The following is a 26,019-nucleotide window of genomic DNA, read 5'->3' on the forward strand; positions in this document are numbered from 1 at the left end:
AAATGTTATATAGCCATTAGAAAGATGAGGCTGACTTAGATTGATTGATGTGGAAATAAATTTAACAAAACAGATTATATGCTATATGTAGTATGGATTTCTCTTTCTTTCTTTCTTTCTTTCTTTCTTTCTTTCTTTCTTTCTTTCTTTCTTTCTTTCAATATATAGGGAAAGTTGAGGAAAAAATACATAAAAAAGAGAGCACAATGCCAAGTTGAAGAGTGCAGGCTTTGGAGCCAGGCAGCTTGGGCTTTGTATGTGGACTCTGCCACTTTTTATGACCTTGGGTAAATTAGTCTTTCTGGATCTGTTTTCTTACCTGGAAGATGGCGATAGTAGTACATACTCCATAGGGTAGTTGTTAAGTCTAAAAGTGTTAATATTTATAAAGCATATGTAGCTGCTTCAAGTGCTCATTAACGTTAGGTATATATAATATATAGAGGAGGAAGAGAAAGATTAGAAGTTTATTGTTTTTCTTTTTCATTTTTTTTAAAGTTTTTTTTTTAATGTTTATTTTTGAGAGACAGGCAGGCTGCGAGTGGAGGAGAGGCAGAGAGAGGGAGACACAGAATCTGAAGCAGGCTCCAGGCTCTGAGCTGTCAGCACAGAGCCCGATGTGGGGCTCGAACTCACAAACTGCGAGATATGACCCAAGCCGAAGTCAGACACTTAGCTGACTGAGCCACCCAGGTGCCCCTCTTTTTTATTTTATTTTTAAAATTTTATTTATTTATTTTGAGAGAGAGAGAATCCCAGGCAGGCTCCACCCTGTCAGCACAGAGCACAATGTGGAGCTCGATCTCATGAACCAGGGATCATGACCTGAGCTGAAATCAAGTTGGACACTTAACCGACTGAGCCACCCAGGTGCCCCTCTCCCTTTCTTTATTATCTAATTTTTAAGGTGAGAATATCATGATTTTGTAATTAGAATAAACAGTAAAGTTTTTCTGTTATAACTGAAAATGATGTAGCTGGCAAAGACACATTCAGTATTTCATTACTTTTGGAAGTCCTGATACTAACTCCAGCATGCTTTATGGGTAGAATAGCACTTCCCACTGCAGCCTAGATGCATCTAACAACTGAGGCTTGTCTTTTGACAAGATCCTTATTCCTCATGGGAAAACTTCATTCTTTTCTCAGGTCCCTACAAATGCTCAGGGACTTGCATTATTATGATGCTTCTGACTAGGTTCCTGAGGCCTCCGTCTTACTTTTGCCTTGGTTCCTTGGGTGAGTTCTCTTAGCTCTGCTTAGAACCAAACTTAGTGCTGTGAATAATGCTAGTCTTTGAAGAAGGCAGGAGAACCTCTGGTCAGTCATATGTATATGTATATGTGTATATGTATATGTATATGTATATACACAGACACAAGTTTAAATCCTGCCACACCATTTTGTTAATAAATAGTATCATTAATTGCCAGTAATGGAAACTCAACACTTACCATCTCTAAAGTCTCTTTTTCAAAAAATGAATTTATCTGTAGGTTGTTTACTTGGGTGAGTGAGTTAAAACTGTTTTGTGAGTTAGACTTGGAGTACCTGACTTTGAATAACTTTATTTACTTTATTAGTCACGTATAGCCTTTGGAAATGATTTTTATCTTTGGTAAAATGAGTATACAGTTGACCCTTGAACACAGGTTTGAGCTGTCCGGGTCCACTTTTTTGCAGTTTTTTTTTGATAAATACAGTATGGTAGTGTAAAGCATATTTTCTCTTCCTTATGATTTTCTTCCTTCCTTCCTTCCTTCCTTCCTTCCTTCCTTCCTTCCTTCCTTCCTTCCTTCCTTCCTTCCTTCCTGGTTTTATTTTATTTTTAAGTAATCTGTACATTCATGGGGCTTGAACTCACAACCCTGAGATCAAGAGTCATATGCTCTATTGACTGAGCCAGCCAGGCCCTCCGACCCCTTATAATTTCCTTAATAAGGTTTTCTTTTCTTTAGCTTTATTGTAAAAATACAGTATGTAATACATATACAAAGTATGTATTAAATGACTGTTTATGTTATTGGTGAGGCTTTCAGTCAGCAGTAGGCTTTTAGTAATTAAGTTTTGGGGAAGTCCAAAGTTATACATAGGTTTTCGTATAGGGTCCATGCCTCTAACCCCTGTATTCAAGGGTCAGCTATATAATGTTTTTTGAAGTTCCCTTCTACTTCCACAGACCATGATTCTGATGGTAGCAGAATACTATTTATCAGTTATTATTTTTGGTAGGTCTTGAAGAAAATGATGCTATTTGCCAATTTATTCAAACCGTTACTTCTTTTAGATGTCAGTTTGGCCAAAATAAATGCCTACAGTTTCAGTTTCTTAAAATTGCAACGAATAGGAAAGTCTTGTTGAACATCTTGTTCCTTCTAAACCATTATTTCATACATTTGTAGCATAAAAAATACTCCCATGCTAATACTCCTGAACTCAAGTACTACTAAAGACTTTTCTAAATGTGGGTAATGCACATATGGTAAATGTGTCTTAATGCAATCATGTAGATAAGTACCATATATAGAAAATATATTAGTCCACACAAAATTTTCATCACCTTGGCTTTTTTGGGATGTTAAAACAAAACAAAATCTTGTCCTGACTTAAAAAGTGGCAACTGGTTACTTAACAAAGATGAGCTTTGAAGGATAGATACAGTTTTGAAAGGGATATAGGAAATCCGCATTTATTAGATACCTCTTATGTTTGAGTTACACTCCCATATCTTTATCCCATTTAATCTTTATGGTAACTTGAAAGGTAGGTATGCTGTACCATTTTACACCAAAGAGGCTAACTTACATAGGCAAAGTGATGCCGTAAGTGGCAGAACTCAGTCTTTCTCTAAGCTCTGCTGAGCTGATTCCTATTGGGAGGAATACAAAGAACTTTGAGGGGAATGGTAAGATAACCAGGAGAAAGAGCATAAAATGTGATCTCTGAAGACAAGTGAATAGATTGGGAGAAGAGAAAGATAGTATGAAAAAACTAGTTTGGTATATGGTGGAAGGAATTGAATACCAAACCATAGGAGTTAGCATTTGGGATATGTTTTATAAGTTTTGAGCCAGCATGGTAACTAGATTTTAAAAATAGTATTTTAGGGGTGCCTGCCTGGCTCAGCCAGTTAAGCTTCCTACTCTTGGTTTCAGCTCAGGTCATGATTTCGCAGTTTGTGAGATTGAGCCCTACATCAGGCTCTGTGCTGACAGTGTGGAGCCTGCTTGGGATTTTCTCTCTCCCCCCCTACTCTATGCTCCTCCCCCACACACACATGTGTGCTTCTGTGCGCGTTCTCTCTCTCTCTCTCTCAAAATAAATAAACTTAAAAATCTATATGTATTTTAAAAAATAGTATTTAAGGGGCTTCATCTGGAAGCAGTGTGCAGAAGAAAAATCAAAGAAAGGCTAGAGTCAGTCCATGTAGAAGATTGCACATGGTGATGTGACTCTGAATTAGGGAAGAGCCATACTTACATAAAACAAACTAAAACAGAAAGTAAAGGACCACAAAGGGAAGGAGAAGCAGTAATAATTTGGCAGTATCTTATTTGGGTGAATGAAGAGAATGATTTATTACTGACAAACAAAGTGGAACTTTCAATTTAATTGATGAATATGGGAAAGATAACTCTTTACAGTTTCTTAGCATAGAATTTAAGTTCAGCAAATATGCACATTGTTATTTTTTAGTTTTTTAAAATGTTTTATTTTGAGAGAGAGAGAGAGAGAAAGAAAGTGGGCGAGGGGCAGAGAGGGAGACACAGAATCCAAAGCAGGCTCTGGGCTGTGAGCTGTCAGCACAGAGCCTGACTTGGAGCTCAAACTCAAGAGCCATGAGATTATGACCTGAGCCGAAGTCAGACGCTTAACTGACTGAAACCCAGGTGCCCGGCACATTCTTATTTTTGATGTCACCTCTGATTAGGAAAGAGAAAATTGTTATAGTATCTTGACAAATGATTGCTATCTCATCTAAATTTATGGTAATGTGTATATATAGTAAAAGTGTAGGTTGAAATTGATTATTACTATTCTAATTATATCATTAACTTATTTTACCAATAATCTTGTTGTGTCTAATTGTACAAGTCATTGAATGGACTCATCAAAATAAGAATGAATTCAATTTAGTACTCCTCTTAAAAGCTTTGTAATGGCTAATGGGTTATGTTGGAACTGATTAAAATTATACAAGATTACCTTATTGTAGACTATTAATAATGAAAAATGGGCTCTTTTCCAGGCCTAGTTGTTTTATTATTAATGTATTTTGCAACTGTATACTTTGGAGGAAAATGTTTAGTAAGCAGCCATGCAGTACTCTTTTTTTTTTCTGTTTATGTATTTTTGACGAGAGCACAAGCTGGGAAGGGACAGAGAGAGGGGGAGACAGAGGACATGAAGCGGGCTCTGGACTGAGAGCAGAGAGTCCGATGGGGGGCTTGAACCACGAACTGTGAGATCATGACCTGAGTTGAGGTCAGTTAGGACACTTAACTAACTGAGCCACCCAGGTGTCCCTGCCATGGAGTGCTTGATAGTATATGGGGTGCTGACAAATTTAAAGAGATTAAATCCTACCCAAGTACAGCTCCTCTGAAGATTACTGAATCTTAGAGGAGAGGCTTTGAGTAAGAATTGATAAACTTATTTGGAGCTAAGCATGATTTTGTGGTATTTTAATTTCATTGAATTCTTGAAATTTAGCACACAAAATTTAGTACATAACTGTGTGCAAGGTACTTAAGAGGTGAATTAAGATGTCTAGCATGATATCTGCCTAGCTAGTGCTGTCTTTCTGGAAAAGATCAAGGAAAGCTAAATTCTGAACTATCATAAAGGATTTGGGAGGAGCAGGAGTTCGTCTAAGGCCATTAGTAGTGAAGACATGAAGCACTGGGTAAAACCGAGAGGAAGGTTTGCTTGAGGAGAAGAGAACACTGTATTAGAATGTTCAGCTTTCTCATTAAAGTACCTTCCAACAAAGCATTAATTTCCTAACGTGAGCTTTGTGTGCTCTTACAGTATCGGAAATAAGTAATTGTGTAGATATCCTCTCAGAAGACTTACTTTTGAATTTTTTGGGATGTAAGTGGATAATGGGAGTAGTATTTAACTGTTTTCTAATTACTTTGTGTGGATTTTGTTTTGTATTTATTGACATAAGTGCTTTGAATTAGGTGGGTGGATTTGAGAGGGGCTTATGATGTTTCATGCAGAGTAACCTGGCTGGATTAGATACATAGCAGTCAAAAAGAGGTTTTAGTTGGTAATTTAGCAGTGCATGATAGATTTTAATTCTTAAAAAAAAATATTTTTTTTAGTGTTTGCTTATATTTGAGAGAGAGAGAGACCATGTGTGGGGGAGAGAGGGAGACAGAATCTGAAGCAGGCACCAGGCTCTGAGCTGTCAGTACAGAGCCTAATGTGGAGCTTCAACTCATGAGCCGTGAGATCATGACCTGAGTTGAAGTCGGACACTTCACTGACGGAGTCACCCAGGTGCCCCTAGATAGATTTTAATTCTTAGACTTGTCTTGTAAGAAAAATATTAAGGTGTAAGGGTGACCTGTTTTTATTTAATTGGATTAAAAGGTGAAACTAACTTTGATGTGCGTATAGTGAGAATAAAATGGCTGACCTTTAAATTCAGTAGCCAGAATTTACTATTAGTAATTAATTTTGGGGGGGGGGGATTAAAGTGGTATGTCTAAGTCTAATCACTGTAGTCAAGATGAACATAAGGGGTTCCATGGGAACAGTTAAAAGATAACAGGTTTTGAAAATGAAGACAGATTATAAGTAATTGCCTCTCTGTGTGACAGGGTTTTTTGTTTTTTTGTTTTGTTTTTGAGAGAGTAAGAGCACAGGAGCAGGGTGGTCAGGAGGAGAGGGGAGGAGAGGCGGAGGGAGAGGAAGAGGAATCTTAAGCAGGCTCCATGCTGCGTGTGGAGTCTCACACAGGGCTTGATCTCACCACCACGAGATCATGACCTGAGTCCAAATCAAGAATTGGACGCTTAACCAACCAAGCCACCCAGGCGTCCCTCACTGTGTGAGTTTTGACCTATTATTACTTAAATCATGTGACCTGTGAGACTGAAACATACCACTTAAGTTTTTAGTTCAATTTTTTATTGTAAAATTTACCATTTTAAACATTTTTAATGTATAATTGAGGGGCATGAAGTATATTCACAGTTCTTTGAAACCATTAATACTGCCCATTTCTAGAACTTTTTTTATCATTTCAGTCTGTACTCATTAAACAGTAACTTCCCCATTTCTTCTTTTTTTCCAGCTTCTGATAACCTCTTTTCTGCATTCAGCCTGTATGATTTTAACTATTCTAGGTTCCTCACATAAGTGGAATTAAACAGTATTTGTTCTTTTGGTATACCACTTGATTTTTTAAAAAACGAGTTGCAGTAATTATAGATGCATGTTAAGTTTTTAATGAGGTATTTATAATTTTTATAGACTTTTTTTATTTAAATGAATGATGTCACCATTATTGCTTTAGTGCATCTTTGGGTATTATAGCAAGTCCTATATGAATTACGTGCTTTCATATTCTTAATGTTAGCTATGTTAATTTGTCTCCGTAATTTCCAGTGTCCATAAAACCTGAGAAAATTTGTAGCTTTTAAGAAATCACACATCTTTATTGCCTGATAGCTTATGAAATGATCTCTTAGAGGTTTCTGAAGTCATAAGTCTAAATTTACACGTGCAGTCTTTTTACTTGAAAATTCTGGTGGTCATAAATTCTAGAACTTATTCAGTTCTGTCTTGAAAGAACTAGAAATAATTACATAGAACAAAACAGATTCTTGACTATTCTTTATGTCAGTGTTTAAGAACGAAGACAAGATGTTTTGAGTTCCTCAGAAGGTATTAGAAAATGGAGACAATGACAAGTGGATAATGGCTTCAAAAAAATTAAAGACAAGTTTTTGGGGGGGAAATGAAAATTCGACTTTCAGATTGGAATATCTCATAATACAGAAATATTGAAGATATTCTAAATGATTATATCTAAAAATTCTTTTCTTTCATGGTATCAACCTCATGTAGCAGAGCTCATTGGGCAAAATTTTTGCTGTTTTTGTTTTTAAAAGTTATTTCCAAAAGCTCATGTCAGAATGCTGGCTGCTCAACCGGCTGTTTACTTATCAGAGCATCTACTTTGCCTCAATGCTGCCATCTGGCGATTATTATGGAGATCGCAGCATGTGCTTAAAGCACCCTAAGAGATGCAAGGTGCAATCTAAGTGCTTCCTGCCACAGATCTCCCCCTGTTTTTGAGAAATTGAATAAAAGTGGGTTGTGTGGCAGAAATCTTAATTTGGTTATTGAGGTCATGAGATTACTTTGTGAGATTACTTTGTAAACAGAACATTTATATATTATTAAGATGCACATATCTTTATCAGGCTCTTGCCAACTCATTGTTCTAAGATAGTATTTTTGTTATTTATTTTTATTTCTACAAGGTAATTTAAGGTATTGAATGCTTATTGAATGCATACTGTTTGTTAGACACTGTTCTTACTGGATCCTATAGTACTGTTGACAGTATTAGCAATACAGTCGTGAACAAACACATGGAAATCAGAACTTTCATAGAGTTTATATTTAGTGGGGGACAAATAATAAGATACACACGCACATGCATGTGCATAATATGTTAATGAAAAGGGTTAAGGAGAAGAAATAAAGCAAGAAAGGGGGATATAAATTATTGTGGTTGGTGAGTTGTTTTGAAATGTTAGATGCAGTGGTCAAAGAAAGCCTTACCAAGCAGGGGACTTTTGAGTAAAGATTGGAAGGATCTGGGGAAGAGCATGCAGATAGAAGGAAAGCAAATGCAAAGGCCCTGTGATTGGGACATCTGACTTGCAAGCTAGGAAGCTGGAGTAGAATGTAAGAGGAAGAGGGCAATAGAACATGAGGTCAGAGGGGTGTAATTGTGTATTTATATGTGGGGGTACAAGTCACATAAGGCCTTGTAGTTCATTTGGCATGTAATCTGAGATGGAAGGTTCTGGACTGGATGGAGAGTTTGGGGCAGCCGAGTGAGGTGCTCTGATTTACCTTTTAACAGGTTCACTCGGGCTGCTGTGTTTAATGGTATGTAAAGTCATTTGCTACAAACTTTTTTTCTTGTTTTATTAGCTGTAGGAACAGGTTCACTTTATATAGATATGAGAACAGGCTTTAAGACTTAGTGTGGACAGATTTGGGAACAGCGATTGTATGTCATGTTGCATATCTCTGCACAGGTTTTTATTTTTATTTATTTATTTATTTAAAAAAATTTTTTTTAATGTTTATTTTGGGACAGAGAGAGACAGAGCATGAACAGGGGAGGGGCAGAGAGAGAGGGAGACACAGAATCGGAAGTAGGCTCCAGGCTCTGAGCCATCAGCCCAGAGCCCGACGCGGGGCTTGAACTCACGAATCGCGAGATCATGACCTGAGCTGAAGTCGGACGCTTAACCGACTGAGCCACCGAGGCGCCCCTCTGCACAGGTTTTTAAAAACTGTATTCATAGGTTATCAGTTATTCTTGGTGATACAGAATAATTGAAATCAGCTTGTAGAGTTTCACTTGGAAAATGGTATTAATATCTCTTCACTGCCCTAAAATCACCCCAGTACATTTTCAGATTCAAATCTTATAGTAAACCCAATGTAGTTTTAGCCCCTTTCTTATTTATTTTCATGCTTCTTAATATTTTAGGAATGAGAATGATCTGGAGTTGTAATTTTTTATGTTCTATTTAGGCATATTCTAAAACAAATCACACAATTACTGATCAGCAGTGCTGTTTGATCAAAGAAAAACTCAGATTTATGTTGTAACCGAGATAATATGTTTAAACCACTTTTTTGGCTTGTATTCTTATCAGCTAAAATGACCAATCTTCAGAGTAGTAGTATGCTTTCCCAAATTGCACTTTAAAATCCTGAAATTACCAATTAAGATACAGTCATTGCCAGTAATAGTATTTCTCTGTGGATTTAGTTTTGTTTTGGTAGCTGAAAAATTTATCATATTTGTGCTTGGTTCTGTGATGCCAAAGAGTAAATATCTTCAATGTGAAATGTGTAGGTTAGGGAAATTATAGCTGTACCCTCTGTATTACTGACAACTCTCTTTGTAATTTGAGTCTGTTTGGACCAGTGTCTTTATTTGACTTAACAAATATCTTTTCAGCTTATGTCTTATTTTCACACTGTGCATATCAATACTGAATAACTAAATTGTACACCTGAAACTAATATTACACAGTATGTTAACTGAAATTTAAATAAAAACTTTAAAAATATCAATATTGTTTAAACTTAGGTAAGATTTCATACTGAGAACAATCAGCAAATTGTTTTGTCTAGTAAGTAGGCAAGGTCTAAGACTGTGGTCATTTGATAAGAATCAAAATAATTGAGTTAAACTATCTACACAGCTCTAAGTAGCCAGGCAGCCAGTTTGTCTAAATCACTCCCCTTCTCCCCACCCCAACTTTAATGAACACTTAAATGACATCAGTTATTTTGTTTTGAGATAGATAAAATCTAGTAATACGAAGTGATTGATCATATATAAAAATATTAACAGCAGTAATATTACAGAGATTATACAGGAATATATAGGGATAGTTTTGCTAAGGATTTCTTAGGTATGATTTTAAATAACATTTTCTGTCATTGGGAACTTTATTTTCTAGATGATAAAGACACATATTTAAAAACACAAATTGCTATGTCAGTTTTAATTTTCGAACTGTTTTCCTGTGCTGAAGAATAACAATAATTTGTTTTTCAGACTTTCTCTTTTCTTCATCCTTGTATGTTTGCTCCCTTAAGTATGATATAATCTCCCTTACATATAATCTACTCCTAAAAGTAGCAGCAGATTAACCAAGTACTTTGCTATTACTAATGTTATTAATTATGGTAACTGAGTTTGAATCATAATACTATTCCTACTCTGCCCTACAGCTTCTTATAATGTAGACTTCTTCTCCACTATGACTGTAGGTTACACAGGATTCTTTATCTGAACCCAAGTTGTTCTTTTTTTTAACCAGACTGCTGAAGTAATACAATATACTTTATATGTGAAAGTGGTACCGGTTTAGCACTAGTAGGTCATTACGTTGAATTATGACCTTATGTCCATATGCCACTAGTAGAGCTACTTTTTCATACTCTTACCCTATTGTAAAAGGAGGGTAGGGGTGGGGAGAGACCCAAGAAGAAGAGTTGACACATTGGTCACACATTGGTCTTCACAGCCTCTAAGATGATTTTTGTTCTTTTATTGAATAAATTCTTCTGACATGAAGTTCTTCCCATCTGCTTTTTAAAAAGTGTGTAGTGGGGGCACCTGGGTGGCTCAGTTAAGTATCTGACTTTGACCCAGGTTATGATTTTGTAGTCCCTGGGTTCGAGCATGGCATTGGGCTCTGTGCTGACAGCTCAGAGCCTGGAGCCTTCTTTGGATTCTGTTGTCTCCCTCTCTCTTTGCCCCTCCCCCCACCTTGTGTGCACACGTGTGCGCGCTCTCTCTCTCTCTCTCTCAAAAATAAACATTAGGGGCACCTGGGTGGCTCAGTTGGTTAAGCGTCCGACTTCGACTCAGGTCATGATCTCACAGTTTGTGAGTTCGAGCCCCGTATCAGGCTCTGTGCTGACAGCTCAGAGCCTGGAACCTGCTCCAGATTCTGTGTCTCCCTCTCTCTCTGCCCTTCCCCTGCTCATGTTCTGTCTCTCTCTGTCTCTCAATAAATAAACGTTAAAAAAAAAAAGTTAAAAACATAAAAATAAAAAGTTTTCTCTAAAACTTCAGAAAAGTTTTTGCAAAACTTCCCTATTCTTGGGCGCAATCATCATTTTTGCTGACTTGAACACATTTATACGATTCTTCTAAAATCATGCATTCCCAGCTTCTTGACTTCTTAATTTTTTTTAAATGTTTGTTTATTTTTGAGAGAGAAGGGGAGAGGGGCAGACAGAGAGAGAGGAACAGAGGATTTGAAGCAGGCCCTGTGTTGACTGCAGAGAGCCTAACGCATGGCTTGAACCCATGAACCATGAGATCATGACCTGAGCTGAAGTTGAACACTTAACTTACTGAACCATCCAGGCTCCCCTTGCCTTCTTAATTTGTCTTTAATTATACTTTTTTCTGTCATCAGCTAGAGTGTTAACTTTATGAAAGTTGAGACTTTGGCTGCCTTTTTCACCATTGTTCCCTCAAATGTCTGTAATAGTGCTTACTAAATATTAAAGAATTCATGCACATTTGCCATTGGAGGTTTCCCTTATTAGTTAGGACTTTAGACTTAGAAATCACAAATTCTAAAGTTTCCCTGTGGACCCCAGTCTTCAATCCTTTTTTCTTCCTGTGGACCTTTGTTTTCATTTCATCAGATTTCCATGGTACTTTAACTCCAGACACTTTTTTATCAACCCCCACCTGCTTATGATCCAGCCTCAACGTTGTGTCCCACCGTTTTAGTTGACCCTTCTTAACACAGCACTCTGACCCCTGTGTAGTCAAAAATTCATATATAACTTTTGGCTCCACAAAACTAAATAAATAGCCTGCTGTTAACCTGAAGCTTTACCAATAATGTAAATAGTTAATTAGCACATATTTTGTATGTTATATAATTATATACTATATTCTTATAATAGAGTAAGTTAGAGAAAACAAAATCATAAAATAGAGGCGCCTGGGTGTTTCATTAGGTTAAGCATCCAATTCTTGATTTCGACTTGGGTCATGATGTCATGGTTCGAGAGATCGATCCCCCCTTGCACTGACAGTGCGGAGCCTGCTTGGGATTTTCTCTCCTTCTCTGTCCCTCCCACCAAGAAAAAAGTAAAAAGTAAAAATCATTAGGTAACAACATACACTTGTAAAAAACCCACTTATAAGTGGACCCAGATTGTTCAAACCATGTTGTTCAAAGGTCAGCTGTGTTTGCATTTGCATTCTAGTAGACTTTACCCTTTGGCTTATCTCATCAGTCTACAGCTCTCTGATTTTATCGGTCCAAGGCTGCAGAGGAGTTAAGGAAAGATGTAGAACTATTCTGATTGGAAACACCACAAATTACACTTTCTGATCTTAGCTGTGTGGTTAGGGCTGATTGACAGTTTTATTTTCCATCACTAATTGATTCTCTATCATCTTCCACATGGAGACTTCCAGCCTTTTTCTTTTCTTTTCTTCTCTTTTTTTTTTTTTTTTTTTTTTTTTTTGCTTTTTGTAAATGCCCAAACTCATACTGGTCTACTTCTGTTTAAGTAAGTGACATTGTCTTCTATTTTAGTGAAGAGATAGAGGCCATTTTGTAGGAACTCCATCAACTTTTCTCTCTTCTATTTTGAATTTATTCTCTATGTTAATAAGATATTTTTCTGATTCTTTCTTGCCTGAAAAATGTGTGTCCACTTTCCATTTTGATAGGAAGGCTTTTTTTCTGCTATCTTTGCTCTTAGACCCAGCCAATCTCACTTGTCAGTTTTCTCAGTCAGCTTTCACTTTCTCCTGCTCTATCCAGCCAATTCCTGTCCCACTTTTGGCAGGCAATTTTTATGTCCTATTTTCCAGAAATAATGAATCTGTCAGAAATGAGCACCCTCAACATTTCCCTTTTCCCACCTTATCCCACCTACAAATAGTGTGCATTGATACCATCCTATACTATGAAGGGCAGTCCCTTTATCCCTGCTTTAAAATTCGTCCTTTTTTCAGAACCAGTATTAATTATCCAGTAGAACTTTCTGAAATGATGGAATTGTTCTATATTGTCCAGTACCATAATCACTAGCCATATGTGAATGTTGAGCACTAGAAATGTAGCTAGTGTGACCGAGGAATTAAATTTATTTTATTTCAGATTTAAATAGCCACATGGTTTAGTGTCTACCATGTTGAATAGTATAGCTCTAAACCTTAACCATAAAATATGTTCCTGTTATTTCTTGTGTCTTGAATCTCTCTGACCATGTGTGTCGTCTTCTCCACATTTAAGTAGGTTTAGTCTTTTGCATCTTAAATACCTAGAACACATCAAAACCTTTTGCCATTTTTTTAAGCCATCTCTTGTCTGTTTTCTGTCCCTTCATGGCAGTTTCTTGGTTCCTATGACTTTAGCTCTTATCCTGTCATAGGATAAGACAAATCCTATCCTGAAAAAGGCTCACTATTAGTGGGTCTCCAACTATTTCTCAGTTGTGCAATCCAGTAGATATTTTATCTTCCCCAAATTGATTGTTGGTTGCTCTCTGCTTCTTGAAATTCTTGTGTTAGGACTTTCTCTTCATTCTGTTTTCCCTCAGACTGGTCCTTTCTTGTCTCCCCTCTTCCCCTGCCCCCATACTCTTCTGCTTAGACTTTGTCTCACTTCTCCAATCCCCTCTCCTTGTTCATTTTTACTACAACTTCACTCCTCTTGCTCACCAGGTGCTGTCAGTTGTCACCTACATGTTGCTGCCTTTTAAATCTCTCTAGCCTATTCTAATTTCCAAACTCCAGTGTTGCCTTCATGAAGTCACCATCCAGGTCAAGAAAAAGAACATTATCAGCACCTCAGAGTCCCTTTCCAATTCACTGCCTCTTCTTTTCTCTCTAAAGGTAACTGCTGTCTCAACTTAAAACTATATAGAACTGTTTTAGAACTTTATATAAATAAAATGATACAGTATGTATTCTTCTGTGTCTTTTCTCTCATTCAGCATTGTTTGTAATAGTCACCCACGTTGTTGACTGTTGTTTTCATTACTGTTTAATACTCTGTGGATATAGCACAATTTATCTGTACACCCATTGCTGGTTATTTGGGTAATTTTTGTTTGAGTAAATTTTGTTATGAATAATGCTGTTCTTACCATTTTTGTGTATGTTTTATTGTACATATGTGTGTGTACTTCATTTGGTGGGTATATTGCTAGGAATGGAAGTGCTGAGTCATATGATATGCCTTTAATTTTAGTGAATACTGTCAAATCGTCTTCAGAGTAGTTTTGTCAATTTATGTTCCTATCAGCAGTGTTAAGAGTTCTGTTGTTCTAGTTTCTTATCAGCACTTAACTATTGCCAGTCTTTATAATTTTAGCCGTTCTTGAAGCTCTACCTCCTTGATGGCTAATGGGTTGAGCATCTTTTCTTATGTTTATTGGCCTTTTATTATTTACGTACCTACTTTTGTCAAGTGTCTGGTGAAGACTTTTGCCTAGTTTTCTATTGAATTGTCTGTCTTTTACATACTGACAGGTAAGAGTTCTTAATATATTCTGGCTGTGAGCCATTTGTTAGTTAAATATGTTGTTAATATCTTCCATTCTGTGGCTGGTCTTCTCACTTAGTGTTTACTTCCAATTTCTACTCCTCAGTGAAGTCTTTCCTAACTTTACTCCCTGGTTCTTTTTTATATTCCTTTTTAAAGAAAGGATGTGGTAGTCTTTACCACAGCCACAATTATTAAGACAACTTCCAGCTTTTCATCTCTGATTTCATCTCTTGGCTGAGCAGTACTGTTAATTTGCTTGTGTTGGACATTATTGATGTACCATCCAACTCTCTCACTAATCCACTTCCTTTTCAGGATTTTTCCTCTAACAGCCACTTATATTTTGGTATTCTGACCTTAGGTCTCTTCTTTCTACCTGTTCTCCATGGGAGAACGCCTCAATTTTGAGAATCTTAATGCCATTTTATAGGTATATGATTTCTAGATTATTTCCAGACTAACCATTCTCCTGGACTTCCGATTCCTGTATCACAAAGCCCATGGGCATTGCTACATAGATGCTCCATAGGCATTTTAAGCTCCATGAGTCAGTCCCAAACTAAGCTCATCCCCCTCCTCTCAAGCTTGATTCTATATTTTCTTTGAACACCTTCCCTGTCAGGTACCTCCAGAAGAACTTAAGTCTGGGAAACCTTTCCTTGCTACCCATTTCCCCCGCTTGGTTCCTCTGTTGTTTCTCATTGCAACACTTCTGTAATAGCACTGACAGACATTTTATCTGTTTTCACCAGTTGTCTAAAAGAATCTTGAGGTCTTTATGCCTCTCTCCCATATAAGTGGTTGAGATTTGACTGAGATTGCCTCCAGCTAAACACATCTAAAATCAGACTCAGCATCTTTGGTTTTCTTCTGATTTTCTTCTTTAAAATGACTTACCTTTCACACCATCTTTTCATTAAGTCAGTCTTATTAAACTCATTTCCTTTTCTATTACCTTCCACAACTAGTTTATTTCTAAGTCCATAGCTGTTTTTTCTGTTCCATTTTTTTAGCTTTGGTTCAGGTTCTTGTCTTCACCAGACTATTGTGGTCATTGTTTAATGTTCTATCCATCTTCAGGTTTCTCCTCATTCATCTTTGATATTGCTACTGGATGTTTTGCTCAAATACAGGTGATTTCCTTTTGGTTCAGTAGCCTTCTATTGTTTTCTTCCTGCAGTGTAAAATCCAACTTTATAAGACATTCAGTGGCAGTCTTCACAAACTGAAGTGATCTACCCACCCTCTCTACTACCACTTATGACAGAAACCATATCCTTTAAGCACTGGCTTTAGCAGACTGCACACCTAAATTTATCTTATTTATGTTACCTGCACTGCCTTTCTCTCCATCCTTTGGGCTGGAGGGGAAGGGGGTAGCGTTGTAGAGCCACATGTAAGCCTAGGTTTAAACCCAGTTTTAACAATTGTTTTGTCTATTGTCCTTGGACAAACTTCTCAAGATCCCATAGCCTAGTACTAGTACTTAATACATGTTATCTTCCTCTTTCAACCCTTCTCCTCCAAACCACAACTGAAATTTATCTTTTGTACAGAGTACTTATTGGTTGTCTCTTCTACCACTTAAGGTCTGCTGCCTTGTGTGGTGTTTATTTCTGCACATTTTATCACTTCTCTGACACCACATACCTTTTAAGGTCTGATACTGTGATTTCTTATGCCTAATTCAGTTGAATTTTTTGTTTTAGGTGAAGGATTTGCTTTGTCCAATCCATATTGTGTCATTTAGTTTCTGAGTGAAAATGATGGTTGGTATGTGATTTTTTTGGACCAAAGTTGTCACTAGAAGGACTAGTTGTAAAGGCCCAGCCAAAGCAGGCTTTGTTAAAACTCCCTTACTTAGTTGGAAATTTAGGAGAGTGATACAGTTGTCTTGGTTACATGTAACTCTCATAGGAATTTAAAACTGTAATTTTAATGTCTTTGAATTAATACTGAAAATAAAGTACTCGTACCTGAGTGAATTGTTTTTTTCTTCATAGCCCGTTGCTGAACCAATCCCTATCTGTAGTTTCTGTCTTGGTACAAAAGAACAAAACCGAGAAAAGAAGCCAGAAGAACTCATCTCCTGTGCCGACTGTGGCAACAGTGGTATGTAATCTCCTTTATTCCTTCTGATGTATGCTCTCAGGCAGGAGGGAAGTGTATTTAACTGAGATGGTATCCTTGATCCTTATAAAACAATACTTTGATGCTGGTTTTAGGTAACTGAGATGAATCTTCTAGGTGAGGGAGGGATTTAAATGTATAGTTGACATGTTTTATTCAGTTAATTTCAATCAGGTCTTAGTTTCGGATTTTTGTTTTTTATAAAAATCTTCCCACAGACTTATTTTTTCTTGTTGATCTTTATATTTGACTATCAAACATCTGTTCACATCACAGCAATCAGTTTGAAATTATTGCTAGCTTCTTTAATAATCACTACTTATCTTTCTTGATTTATGCATCAGGCTTTATGAATAGAACGGGGATGATAACACGTTTGTTCTTCTTGATAGAAACTTATATGTGTCACACTGGGAAATGGAATGTTGACACTGCAATTTAGTGAGCTGTGTGAGATCCTGAGGTCTAAAAAAGATTTTGCAAAGACTCTTCTAGTTTGTCAATTCTAGAGATATTCTTGGTCTATATTTTCAGAACTTAAAAGTTTTTGTAGGAAGGCCTTAGTAAATCAACATTATCTCTGATCATTGGCTTAATTTTCAGTGTTTTATATCTATAACAACCATGATTTAGTCAAGAAACCAGAAATCACTCTAGATACTTCAAGAGGAAAGAAATTTAATGAGAGAACAAAATATTTGTGAAATTATTAGAAATGCTGAAGGGGAGAGCTCTAGGCTGGGCTTTAGGGACTGATCTTAGAATGTCGCAGAAGTGATCCACCAGGGGAGTCACTATATCTGTCTCCATCTGGAAGAGGTGGAAGCAGGGGGCTACTGGGCTGTAGCTGGATATTGAAAGGCTGAATTTGGCCATCGCCACATTTACCTCTGGATGGCCACGAAGGTGAAAAGTGGCTGGGTACTGGCAGTACCAGAAGAAAAGTGGTCTTTGTTTCATTTCTCCCTTTCAAAAAGTCACTCAAACATCCAGTTGGTAGGAGTTAATTCATATCTAGAGCCAAGCTGCAAAAGAGTCTAGGAAGTACAGTTTTTAGCTTTTTGGTTTTTGTTTATAGAAGGCTTTAAAAGAAGGTGGGAAGAGATCTTGAGTGGTAGGTGACCATATTCCAGCATAATAATCACAAACAGTAATGAACTTGGGATGGATTTTACAGTTAAATATAAACCATAGAATCATAAAATATTAGATAAAAATATAGTGACATGTCCTATAATGCATTGACTTCCAAACTATTTTAGTAGGAGCACCCTTAAGAAATTATATGGGAGCCCAAATACATAAAACAGATAAAAATCTACTCAGGTGAGGTGGGAATAAAATGGGGGTGGAAGGAGAGTTGTGGTATACCCCTGTCTTCTAAGAAGCATTATATTTGGGGTGGTCTCTGAGTTCTTTGCAATTTGAAAACAGTAGAGGGAACTTTTAAAGAACTAGTAGAATAAATAACTATTGGTTATCTGTTGCTATAGAAGCAAACCACCCCAAAACATTGCAGCTAAAAGCAACAACAGTTTTTAATTCATGTTGTTCCTGTTAGGAATTTGGGAATGGCCTGCCTAAGTCATTTTTACTTGGAATCTTTCATGAGGTTGCAATCAAGATTTTAACTGGTACTCAGTTATCTGAAGGCTTCCATTCCATGATGACTCACTTGGCTGGCATGTTAATGCTGCCTGTTGACAGGGAGCCTCAGTTCTTTGTCATGTGGACCTCTTCATAGGGCTGTATGAATTGCCCACAGCACATTGAGGAGGGCACCTGTTGGGATGAGCACTAGGTGTTGTATGGAAACCAATTTGACAATAAACTTCATATTAAAAAAAAAAAATGAATTGCCCACAGCATCCCTTAAGCAGGTATCTGATAGAGGTAGCAAGGTGGAATCGGCAATATCTTTTGTTACCTAGCCTTAGCCTGTCATTGCAGCACACAAATCAGCCCTATTCTGTGGGAGGGAACTACACAGGTGTCAATTGGTATTCTTGCCAGAAGACAAGAACGTTTGGAGGGCAGCTTGGAGCCTGACTATTACAGTAGGCAAGGAAGAAAACTATGAACATAGTTAAGTATATGATATTTGATATTACCAAAGTGAGAACTAAAATACCCAAAATTTTAAAAAGCAAAAAATTTTGGGGGAAAATAATTGCATTAAATATGATAAAGGGCCAAAAGCTATGAAGAGCGTGCTTACATTTCTAGCATAAAGTCAAAGGGCAGAGCCTATGAACGAAAGTTAATTGTTGAACATATTAAAAAAACATTTTACCCAAGTAATTATAGGCATGCACACCAGTGCAGCAGTGAAAGCCGTTTTATAACTTTTATAATAATAAAATTTGAAAGATAAAAGAGCCCAAACCTAGAGTTGATGAAATTGTATTAAAACATTGGTACTTTGCTGGTATGTTTCTTTCATTTCACTTACCAACCCCACTTACAGAAATTTATTTTAAGGAATTAATTTAAAAGAAGGATGGGGCACCTGGGTGCCTCAATTGGTTAAGCATCTGACTCTTGATTTCAGCTCAGGTTATGATCTCACGGTTCGTGAAATCGAGCCCCACATCTGGCTCCATGCTGACAGCTTAGAGCCTGCTTGGGATATTCTCTCTCTCTCTCTCTCTCTCTCTCTCTCTCTCTGCCCCTCCCTTGCTCACATTTGCGTATTCTCTCCGTCTCTCTCAAAGTCAATAAATAAAAGAAGGGGAGAATCTGTAGATATAATTCATTGTAGTATTCTATTACAGGTAGTAGTTTAATTAGTTAACAATAGGGAAGTAGTGTCAGGTAGGTTATAGGGTATCAATCAGTTTAAAGAATATAAAGTTTACTTGACTAAAAGGATGAAGAAAAGCAAAACAGAACTGTATATATTCTATAATTAAAACCATGCAAGCACCTTTAGGAAGTCTACAAAGGAAAAGTAGAACAGGAAATGGCTAATCTAGGACGAGGAGATTATGAATGAGATTTTTACACTTTCTCTCCCATTTTCCTTTAATGTCAGTGATATTTTGATAATAAACTTCATATCATCTCAGAGAAATTTAGGAATAGAAGGGAGAGGAGAAAAAATAACCAGCCTTTTCTTTCACCAAAGAAAAATAAACACAACCAACTTTTAGAGGAAAAGGACAAATCTTCCCAGAGTGAAGGCAGATTTACTTTTCTATAATTTTGAGAATCAAACGGATACTAACTCTTTTGGAAGAGGAAAATTTTTTCTGTTGCTGTTAATTTTGATCACAGTAGAAATATTGTTTAGGTATTACTTTTTAGCTTGAGTGCCTTAAAGGCTGAGTCAGTTGAGCATCCGACTTTGGCTCAGTCATGATCTCATGGTTCGTGGGTTGGAGCCCTGAGTTGGGCTCTGCGCTGACTGTAAGGAGCCTGTTTGGGATTATCTCTCTCTCCCTCTCTCTCTGCCTCTCCCCGACTCAAGGGTGTCTCTCTCTCTCTCTCTCTCTCTCTCTCTTTCTCTCAAAATAAATAAATAAAATTTATAAAAAATATTTAAAAATCAAAATGTTTATAGTTTCATATCTTAGGACATTATAGTTGCAAACAGTTTTTGTGTCCTTCCAGAAATGACCTGAGCATATTATGTATTGGTATACGTATAAGCATGTGTATACCCATGATGCTTTAATGCAGGCTTATTACAAGTTAGGAGTTTGTCACGTGTTTTATAATCATATTGGGGAGGTGGTGTACTAAATTACACTTAGCATCAGTACAACTGAATTGGAATGCCAAATCCTGATGAGACACGTATGGCAAGCTTTCAAGGGCATCTCTTCTTTGATATATATTTTGATTTAAGGTAGTTGCCTTTTTCTTCATCATTCCTTTAATACAATTACAAAATGATTCTTGATTGTTTCATTTGAGAACTTTCCCCTCCTGTTAGGTCATCCATCCTGTTTAAAGTTTTCCCCTGAATTAACGGTTAGAGTGAAGGCCTTACGGTGGCAGTGCATTGAGTGTAAAACGTGCAGCTCCTGTCGAGATCAAGGCAAGAATGCAGTGAGTATCCTTGCTTTCTGATGTGACTATTTCATTTAGAAGTAGAGTGTACACCTAATATTTTCCTCAAAGTTTTGTTGATTATTTTTCATTCCCTTGGTCCAGCAGAATTTGAAACACTGGTCCCATTCAATTACACATCATTAGTTTAGAATACTTGGTATTTGAGACTTGGATTCTTTCTAATCTAGGTAGTTTCTAACACCTTAAATTCTGTGTTTGCAGAAAGACTAAGCTACTTTAAAGAAATACTTCTGAAATTTGTTTGAGTATTATGGAGGCATTCATTTAGGAATGGTCAGTGTATTAACTACAAATCATCCTTTTCTCTTTTCCATTAGAACAAACTAAAGTTAGCTTATATCTGAAAGTTATGAAACTGTAGTTCTTTATTAAAGATTAGATGAAGCAAAACTTTTTGCTAACTTGGAGTGTCCATTTACTTAGTTTAATGCAAATTAAGGAAACTTTTACTACTATAGTAGCTCATCATCTTTGTGAGATCATTGAAGCTTTCTAGGTTTTATGAAGCCGTGATCCTGATGTATTTTTGTTTCATAAGGTTAAGCAGAACTGTCCCTTCTCTTTTTTAGGATAATATGCTCTTTTGTGATTCCTGTGACCGAGGTTTTCACATGGAGTGTTGTGATCCGCCACTCACCCGGATGCCAAAAGGTGAGAAGTACTTCCTGAAGTCAGACTGGCACTGTAATGGGCAAATCCGTGAAAGCACTTTTTGTCTACTTTGTTAAAATGAAAGAATAATTTCCGTCTTTCTATTTGGGGTTGTGTAAGTAGGAAGAAAGCTGGCACCTTAAAGGTGGGGACAGTCTGTTTAGGCATCTTGACATTCCTATGTGTATGGATTCATTATTATCTTCCTCTATTTTCAATGTTTAAGTATCCATGGAGAGTGAAGTGGTTCATTTATGAGTATTTGCCAGTCCTATAGCTAGAGGACAAAATACATGCCTTATGTAATTTTGAAATATCTCTTTCTATAAAGGAAGAAATGAAATTGTATTAGATCATGTTGATTTTATCAGTATTGGTTATTTAACTGTTCATCACTTTTGAAAGGCCTAGAGCCTTTTTTTTTTTATAAAATAATTTGTAAACAGATAATTTTTGTGTGCTAAATCATAAGAATATAGCTTAATGTATTCTATTCTTTTGACTCCTATTCCTTGACAAGTATTTGGTTGGGATGTAACTGCCTGTTGGTTGAACTTCCATCCTATTATATGCTTATAGTTTCTTAAAAAAAAATCCAGTTAATGTCTCCTGCTTTGCCTTATCATAAATTCCATTTTTAACTCTGTTTTTGTGACTTAACAGGTTTCTTAAGTAAAATGCTTGTAGAGTATTTTATAATTTCTGCTCAGAAAAAATTTTCCTGTGGATGGAAAGGGACTCAACCTTAGGTATAGTTAAGTTATTCCACTTAGAATCTTAACTTGAGTCTCTTCTTATGTCACTCTGTGGGTTGTTAGCTTCTGAAAAATCTTAAATTGATACGTATTGGAAGAATAAATACCCCCTTTGCTACCTTTTCCATTTACTTGGAAGTTTGGGCAACAGGTCTTCTGAGAATCCTTCAAGATAAGATTTTCTTAGGACTTCATTTGTTTGTATTTAATGCCTACAAAAGAAGTTTTATAGCAGCTTAAAGCAGGAATCATTTTATTTTGAAATAATTGCAGACTGACAGACAAGTGGCAAAAATAGTACAGAGACTTCCTACTGTACCCATTACACAGCTTCTTCTGATGTCAACATCTTATAAAACTGTAGTACAATTACTGAAACCAGGAAACTAACATTGATATGATACGATTAGTAAATCTATACACCTTATTTGAATTTGTGGTCCAAAATCCAGTGCTGGATTTCATACTGCATTTAATCATCATGCTTCCTTAGTCTCTTCCAGTCTGTTAATTCCCTAGACTATCTTTCCTTACCTTGACACTTTTGAAGAATACTCGTTAGCGATTTTGTAGAAAGTTCTTCAATTTGGGTCTGTCTCTTTCTTTATAATGATTAAATTAAGATTATGAAGTTTGACAAGAACACCACAGAATTGATACTGTGCCCTTCTTAGTGCATTGTAGTGTAGGTGTATAATACTAATATGTCTTATTACTGGTAATGTTAACTTTGATCACTTGATTACAGAAGAAACCTGACCTTAAAGTTATTCTTTTTCCTCTTTGCACTGACTTTAGCATGCATCAGTGATTCTTGTTTGTACCAGTTTTACTTTGGTGTTTGCATATTGATGATTTTTCAGCTTCCATCATCCCTTCTGTATTTACTAATTGGAATTCTGCTGTAAAGAAGAGCTATCGCTTTTCCCATTTATTTATTCAATTACTTATATTCTTATGGACTGATGGGTATTTATTTTATTCAGTGGGTTATAATCCATTGACATGATTATTTCTTTTTTTTTTGTTCAGAATGACCCAGATTTGGCTATTGGGAGCTCCTTCAAGTTGGCTTGTAGGTCCTTTTGACATGCCTTCCTCATCTTTTGAATACTTTTCCATTTTCTGGCACCATGAGATGCTTCAGGTTATCCAGTATTTTCCCTGCTTCAGTCCTGGAATCATCTATTACTTAAGGGAACCTGGCTTCTTTTCTTGTAGAATCTGGGTGCCAGGTATAGACCATGGTTTTTTTTTTTTACTGAGGATCAGTGGACTTCAACCATATGTGGGCTTCAGAATACTTGTGCGTCTTTTCCAATCATTTGTAGAATTTTGTGTGTGTATGTTTTTGTGTTTATTTTTTTAGGGGGCTTTCATCAGTGTTTTAAAAGAGTTCTTGACCTAAAAGTGGTTAAGAACTACTGGCTTAGAGTATCTGAATTCTTTCAGTGTATCTGTGTCTATTGTGCTTTTATGTGGAATTTGATTTTTTTATAGGTATGTGGATATGTCAAATATGTCGACCTAGGAAAAAAGGACGAAAACTTCTACAGAAGAAGGCGGCACAGATAAAACGGCGCTATGCTAACCCAATAGGACGTCCAAAAAACAGGTTAAAGAAACAAAACACGGTGTAAGTTGTACTTGTGGCAAGGTGAGGGGAGAAAAGAATAGGGTTTGTCTATAGTGTAGGAGTCACTTGTTTGCTTTATGAAAAAAATTTTCAGTTGTTACAACTGGCACTTTCATGTAATAAAAAGGGCTAATACTTACTGAGCTCTTAATAAAGAGCTCTTTATTCAGTAGAATAAAGTTAGAACAAAGTTATTAAAGTACTGAGTGTCTTACAGTGTGTTAATCATTTAATTTTCCCAACAACCAAATGAAGTAGATACTGTTGTTACTCTTATTTTTCAAATAAGAAGGAAATAAGGAAACTACATTTTATAATAAGTGTTGAACTGGGATTAAAACCCAAGTAGCCTGGCACCAAAGTCTGACTCAACCACTGTCTTATATTGTTCCTCTTATGTAAACAAAGAAAAAATTATGTTGCTATAGCATTTCACAGATTTCTCATGTAGTCTCAGTAGTTTATATTAGATGTACAAATCACTGCGTAGCTTTTTCTGTTGAGGTCATAGCTAAGTCGCATTTCTGTGTCCTGATGTAAAATAAAATAATGTGTTTTTCATCTATTAGCAGAAATCAGGTATATAATTATCCCTTGTGGACTAGGAAACTGGGCTATGTCTGGAGGAGGTGGGGCAAGATTCAGTAGTAGTTGTTTTTTTTTTTTTATGGAGTATTTCTATAAGTAATTCCCCTTTGATAATATGCAAAATATCTTTAAGCCTATAAACCTCTATTAAAAATTTTACCCACCTTTTCTACACTTAAGAGTGTCTTAAAGATGACAGTCTTAATAACTGAAAGGAATGGGCATTAGCAGCTTGAAATACATAGCACCAGTATTGTAGTTCATATTTTAAATCTTAAATCTAAGCTTTAAAATATTCCTATGAGATAATCTTTTGATTTCTGACTTTCAGAGGGTAATACATCCTTGTGTTTAAAGGTAAAGTGTAACTCTGAGTTGGTGCAGAGATCATGAGACTTTATACTTGGAAGGGTCTTAGTTGTCATCTGGTCCAACTCTCATTTTACAGATGAAGACACTGGTGTTTAGACAATGTGATTTCTCCAAGAGGTATAGCTAGAAAGTGGCAGAATTATGAGTCAAACATGCCTTCTGACTCCCAATCTAGGATTCATTTTGCTATAAAATATTAGGCTTCCTGGAAGTAGATATTTCTAATAACTATTATTTCTCATTCCCCATAGTATTTATGATTTATGGAATATTCTTAACTGTGGTTTTTTTTTTAATAAAGCCATAGGTTATTTACCAATTACAAGTTATATATTAAATAGAAACCTTTTAAAAATTTCTTTTTTAATAGTTACCCTTTTCCCTGTTTGATTCTTTAGATCAAAAGGTCCCTTCAGCAAAGTTCGAACTGGTCCTGGAAGGGGTCGTAAACGTAAAATCACTCTCTCCAGCCAATCAGCATCGTCATCAGAAGAAGGATATTTAGAGCGAATAGATGGCTTGGACTTCTGCAGAGATAGCAGTCACCCCTTGAAGTTCAACAAGAAAACCAAAGGGCTCATTGATGGCCTTACCAAATTCTTCACCCCTTCCCCTGATGGGCGGAAACCTCGAGGGGAAGTGGTAGATTACTCTGAGCAATATAGAATCAGGAAAAAGGGCAACAGAAAATCAAGCACTTCAGATTGGCCCACAGGTAAAAGTTCACTTGGAAGCAAAATGTATTCCACAAGTGCATTATTTGAAATAACACTAGTTATCTGGAATAGGTTTATTTGATTATTAAACACTGGTTATGGAATAGAAGAAGATATTAAAGATACTTATTTAGATGAAAGTAAGGTGGTAATAACTATGGCAGAAATTGAGAGGCTGAAGATGAAGTTGCAAGAATGGACAAATAAGAGCTCGTAGGAAAAAGATGGTGCTTTTTTGGTAGAACCACAAAGAATCTTCCTATAGAAATTTAAGGCATAACCTTAAGTCAAGAATATCTTTACATTTCATAAATTACAAAATAAATCATGTGATGAGCATCATGATGCTTGCTTTATTTCCAGAAAGAAATTAGAAAGAATGTGGGTAGATAAAATACTGTTGATCAAATAAGTATAGAGAAAAGAACAAAATTTTTCTACTTCAAATCTTGGCAAATAGATTTGTAATTTTTCATGAATTATACTTTAAAAGAGAGAAAGAGAGAGAACTACAGCTTCAGATAATTTACTTATGTATCAGGCTGTTTCCTACTTTTCATTTATTTACTTAAAATTCAATTTATTGAAACTGAAAAACAAAAAAATTCATCATTTCTCCTACCCTCTACCTTACCCCCTTCTTCTGGCAACCACCAATTTGTTCTGTTCTCTGTATCTAGGAGTTTGGTATTTATTTATTTAGTTATTTATTTAGTTAGTTAGTTAGTTTTAGATTCCACATACAAACAGCATACATGGTGTTTGTTTTTCTCTGTCTG

The 26,019-nt window shown here is 36.3% G+C and overlaps 1 protein-coding gene across 4 annotated transcripts in view; it reads left to right on the forward strand.

Moving 5' to 3' along the window:
- The window catches only part of KAT6A (lysine acetyltransferase 6A), a 113,924-nt gene that overhangs the window by 42,636 nt on the left and 45,269 nt on the right, over positions 1–26,019 (forward strand). For 3 of the 4 annotated variants that reach the window (XM_045459189.1, XM_045459197.1, XM_045459196.1), the window contains exons 3-7: positions 16,319–16,427; positions 20,383–20,498; positions 21,092–21,173; positions 23,429–23,564; positions 24,923–25,239. In XM_045459189.1, the coding sequence (XP_045315145.1) occupies positions 16,319–16,427; positions 20,383–20,498; positions 21,092–21,173; positions 23,429–23,564; positions 24,923–25,239 (760 nt within the window). The remainder of the gene's footprint in view (positions 1–16,318; positions 16,428–20,382; positions 20,499–21,091; positions 21,174–23,428; positions 23,565–24,922; positions 25,240–26,019) is intronic. The other variant, XM_045459201.1, reaches the window with a different exon arrangement.

Source organism: Leopardus geoffroyi, chromosome B1 (genome assembly GCF_018350155.1).
Source record: "Leopardus geoffroyi isolate Oge1 chromosome B1, O.geoffroyi_Oge1_pat1.0, whole genome shotgun sequence".
NCBI classification, from domain to species: domain Eukaryota; kingdom Metazoa; phylum Chordata; class Mammalia; order Carnivora; family Felidae; genus Leopardus; species Leopardus geoffroyi.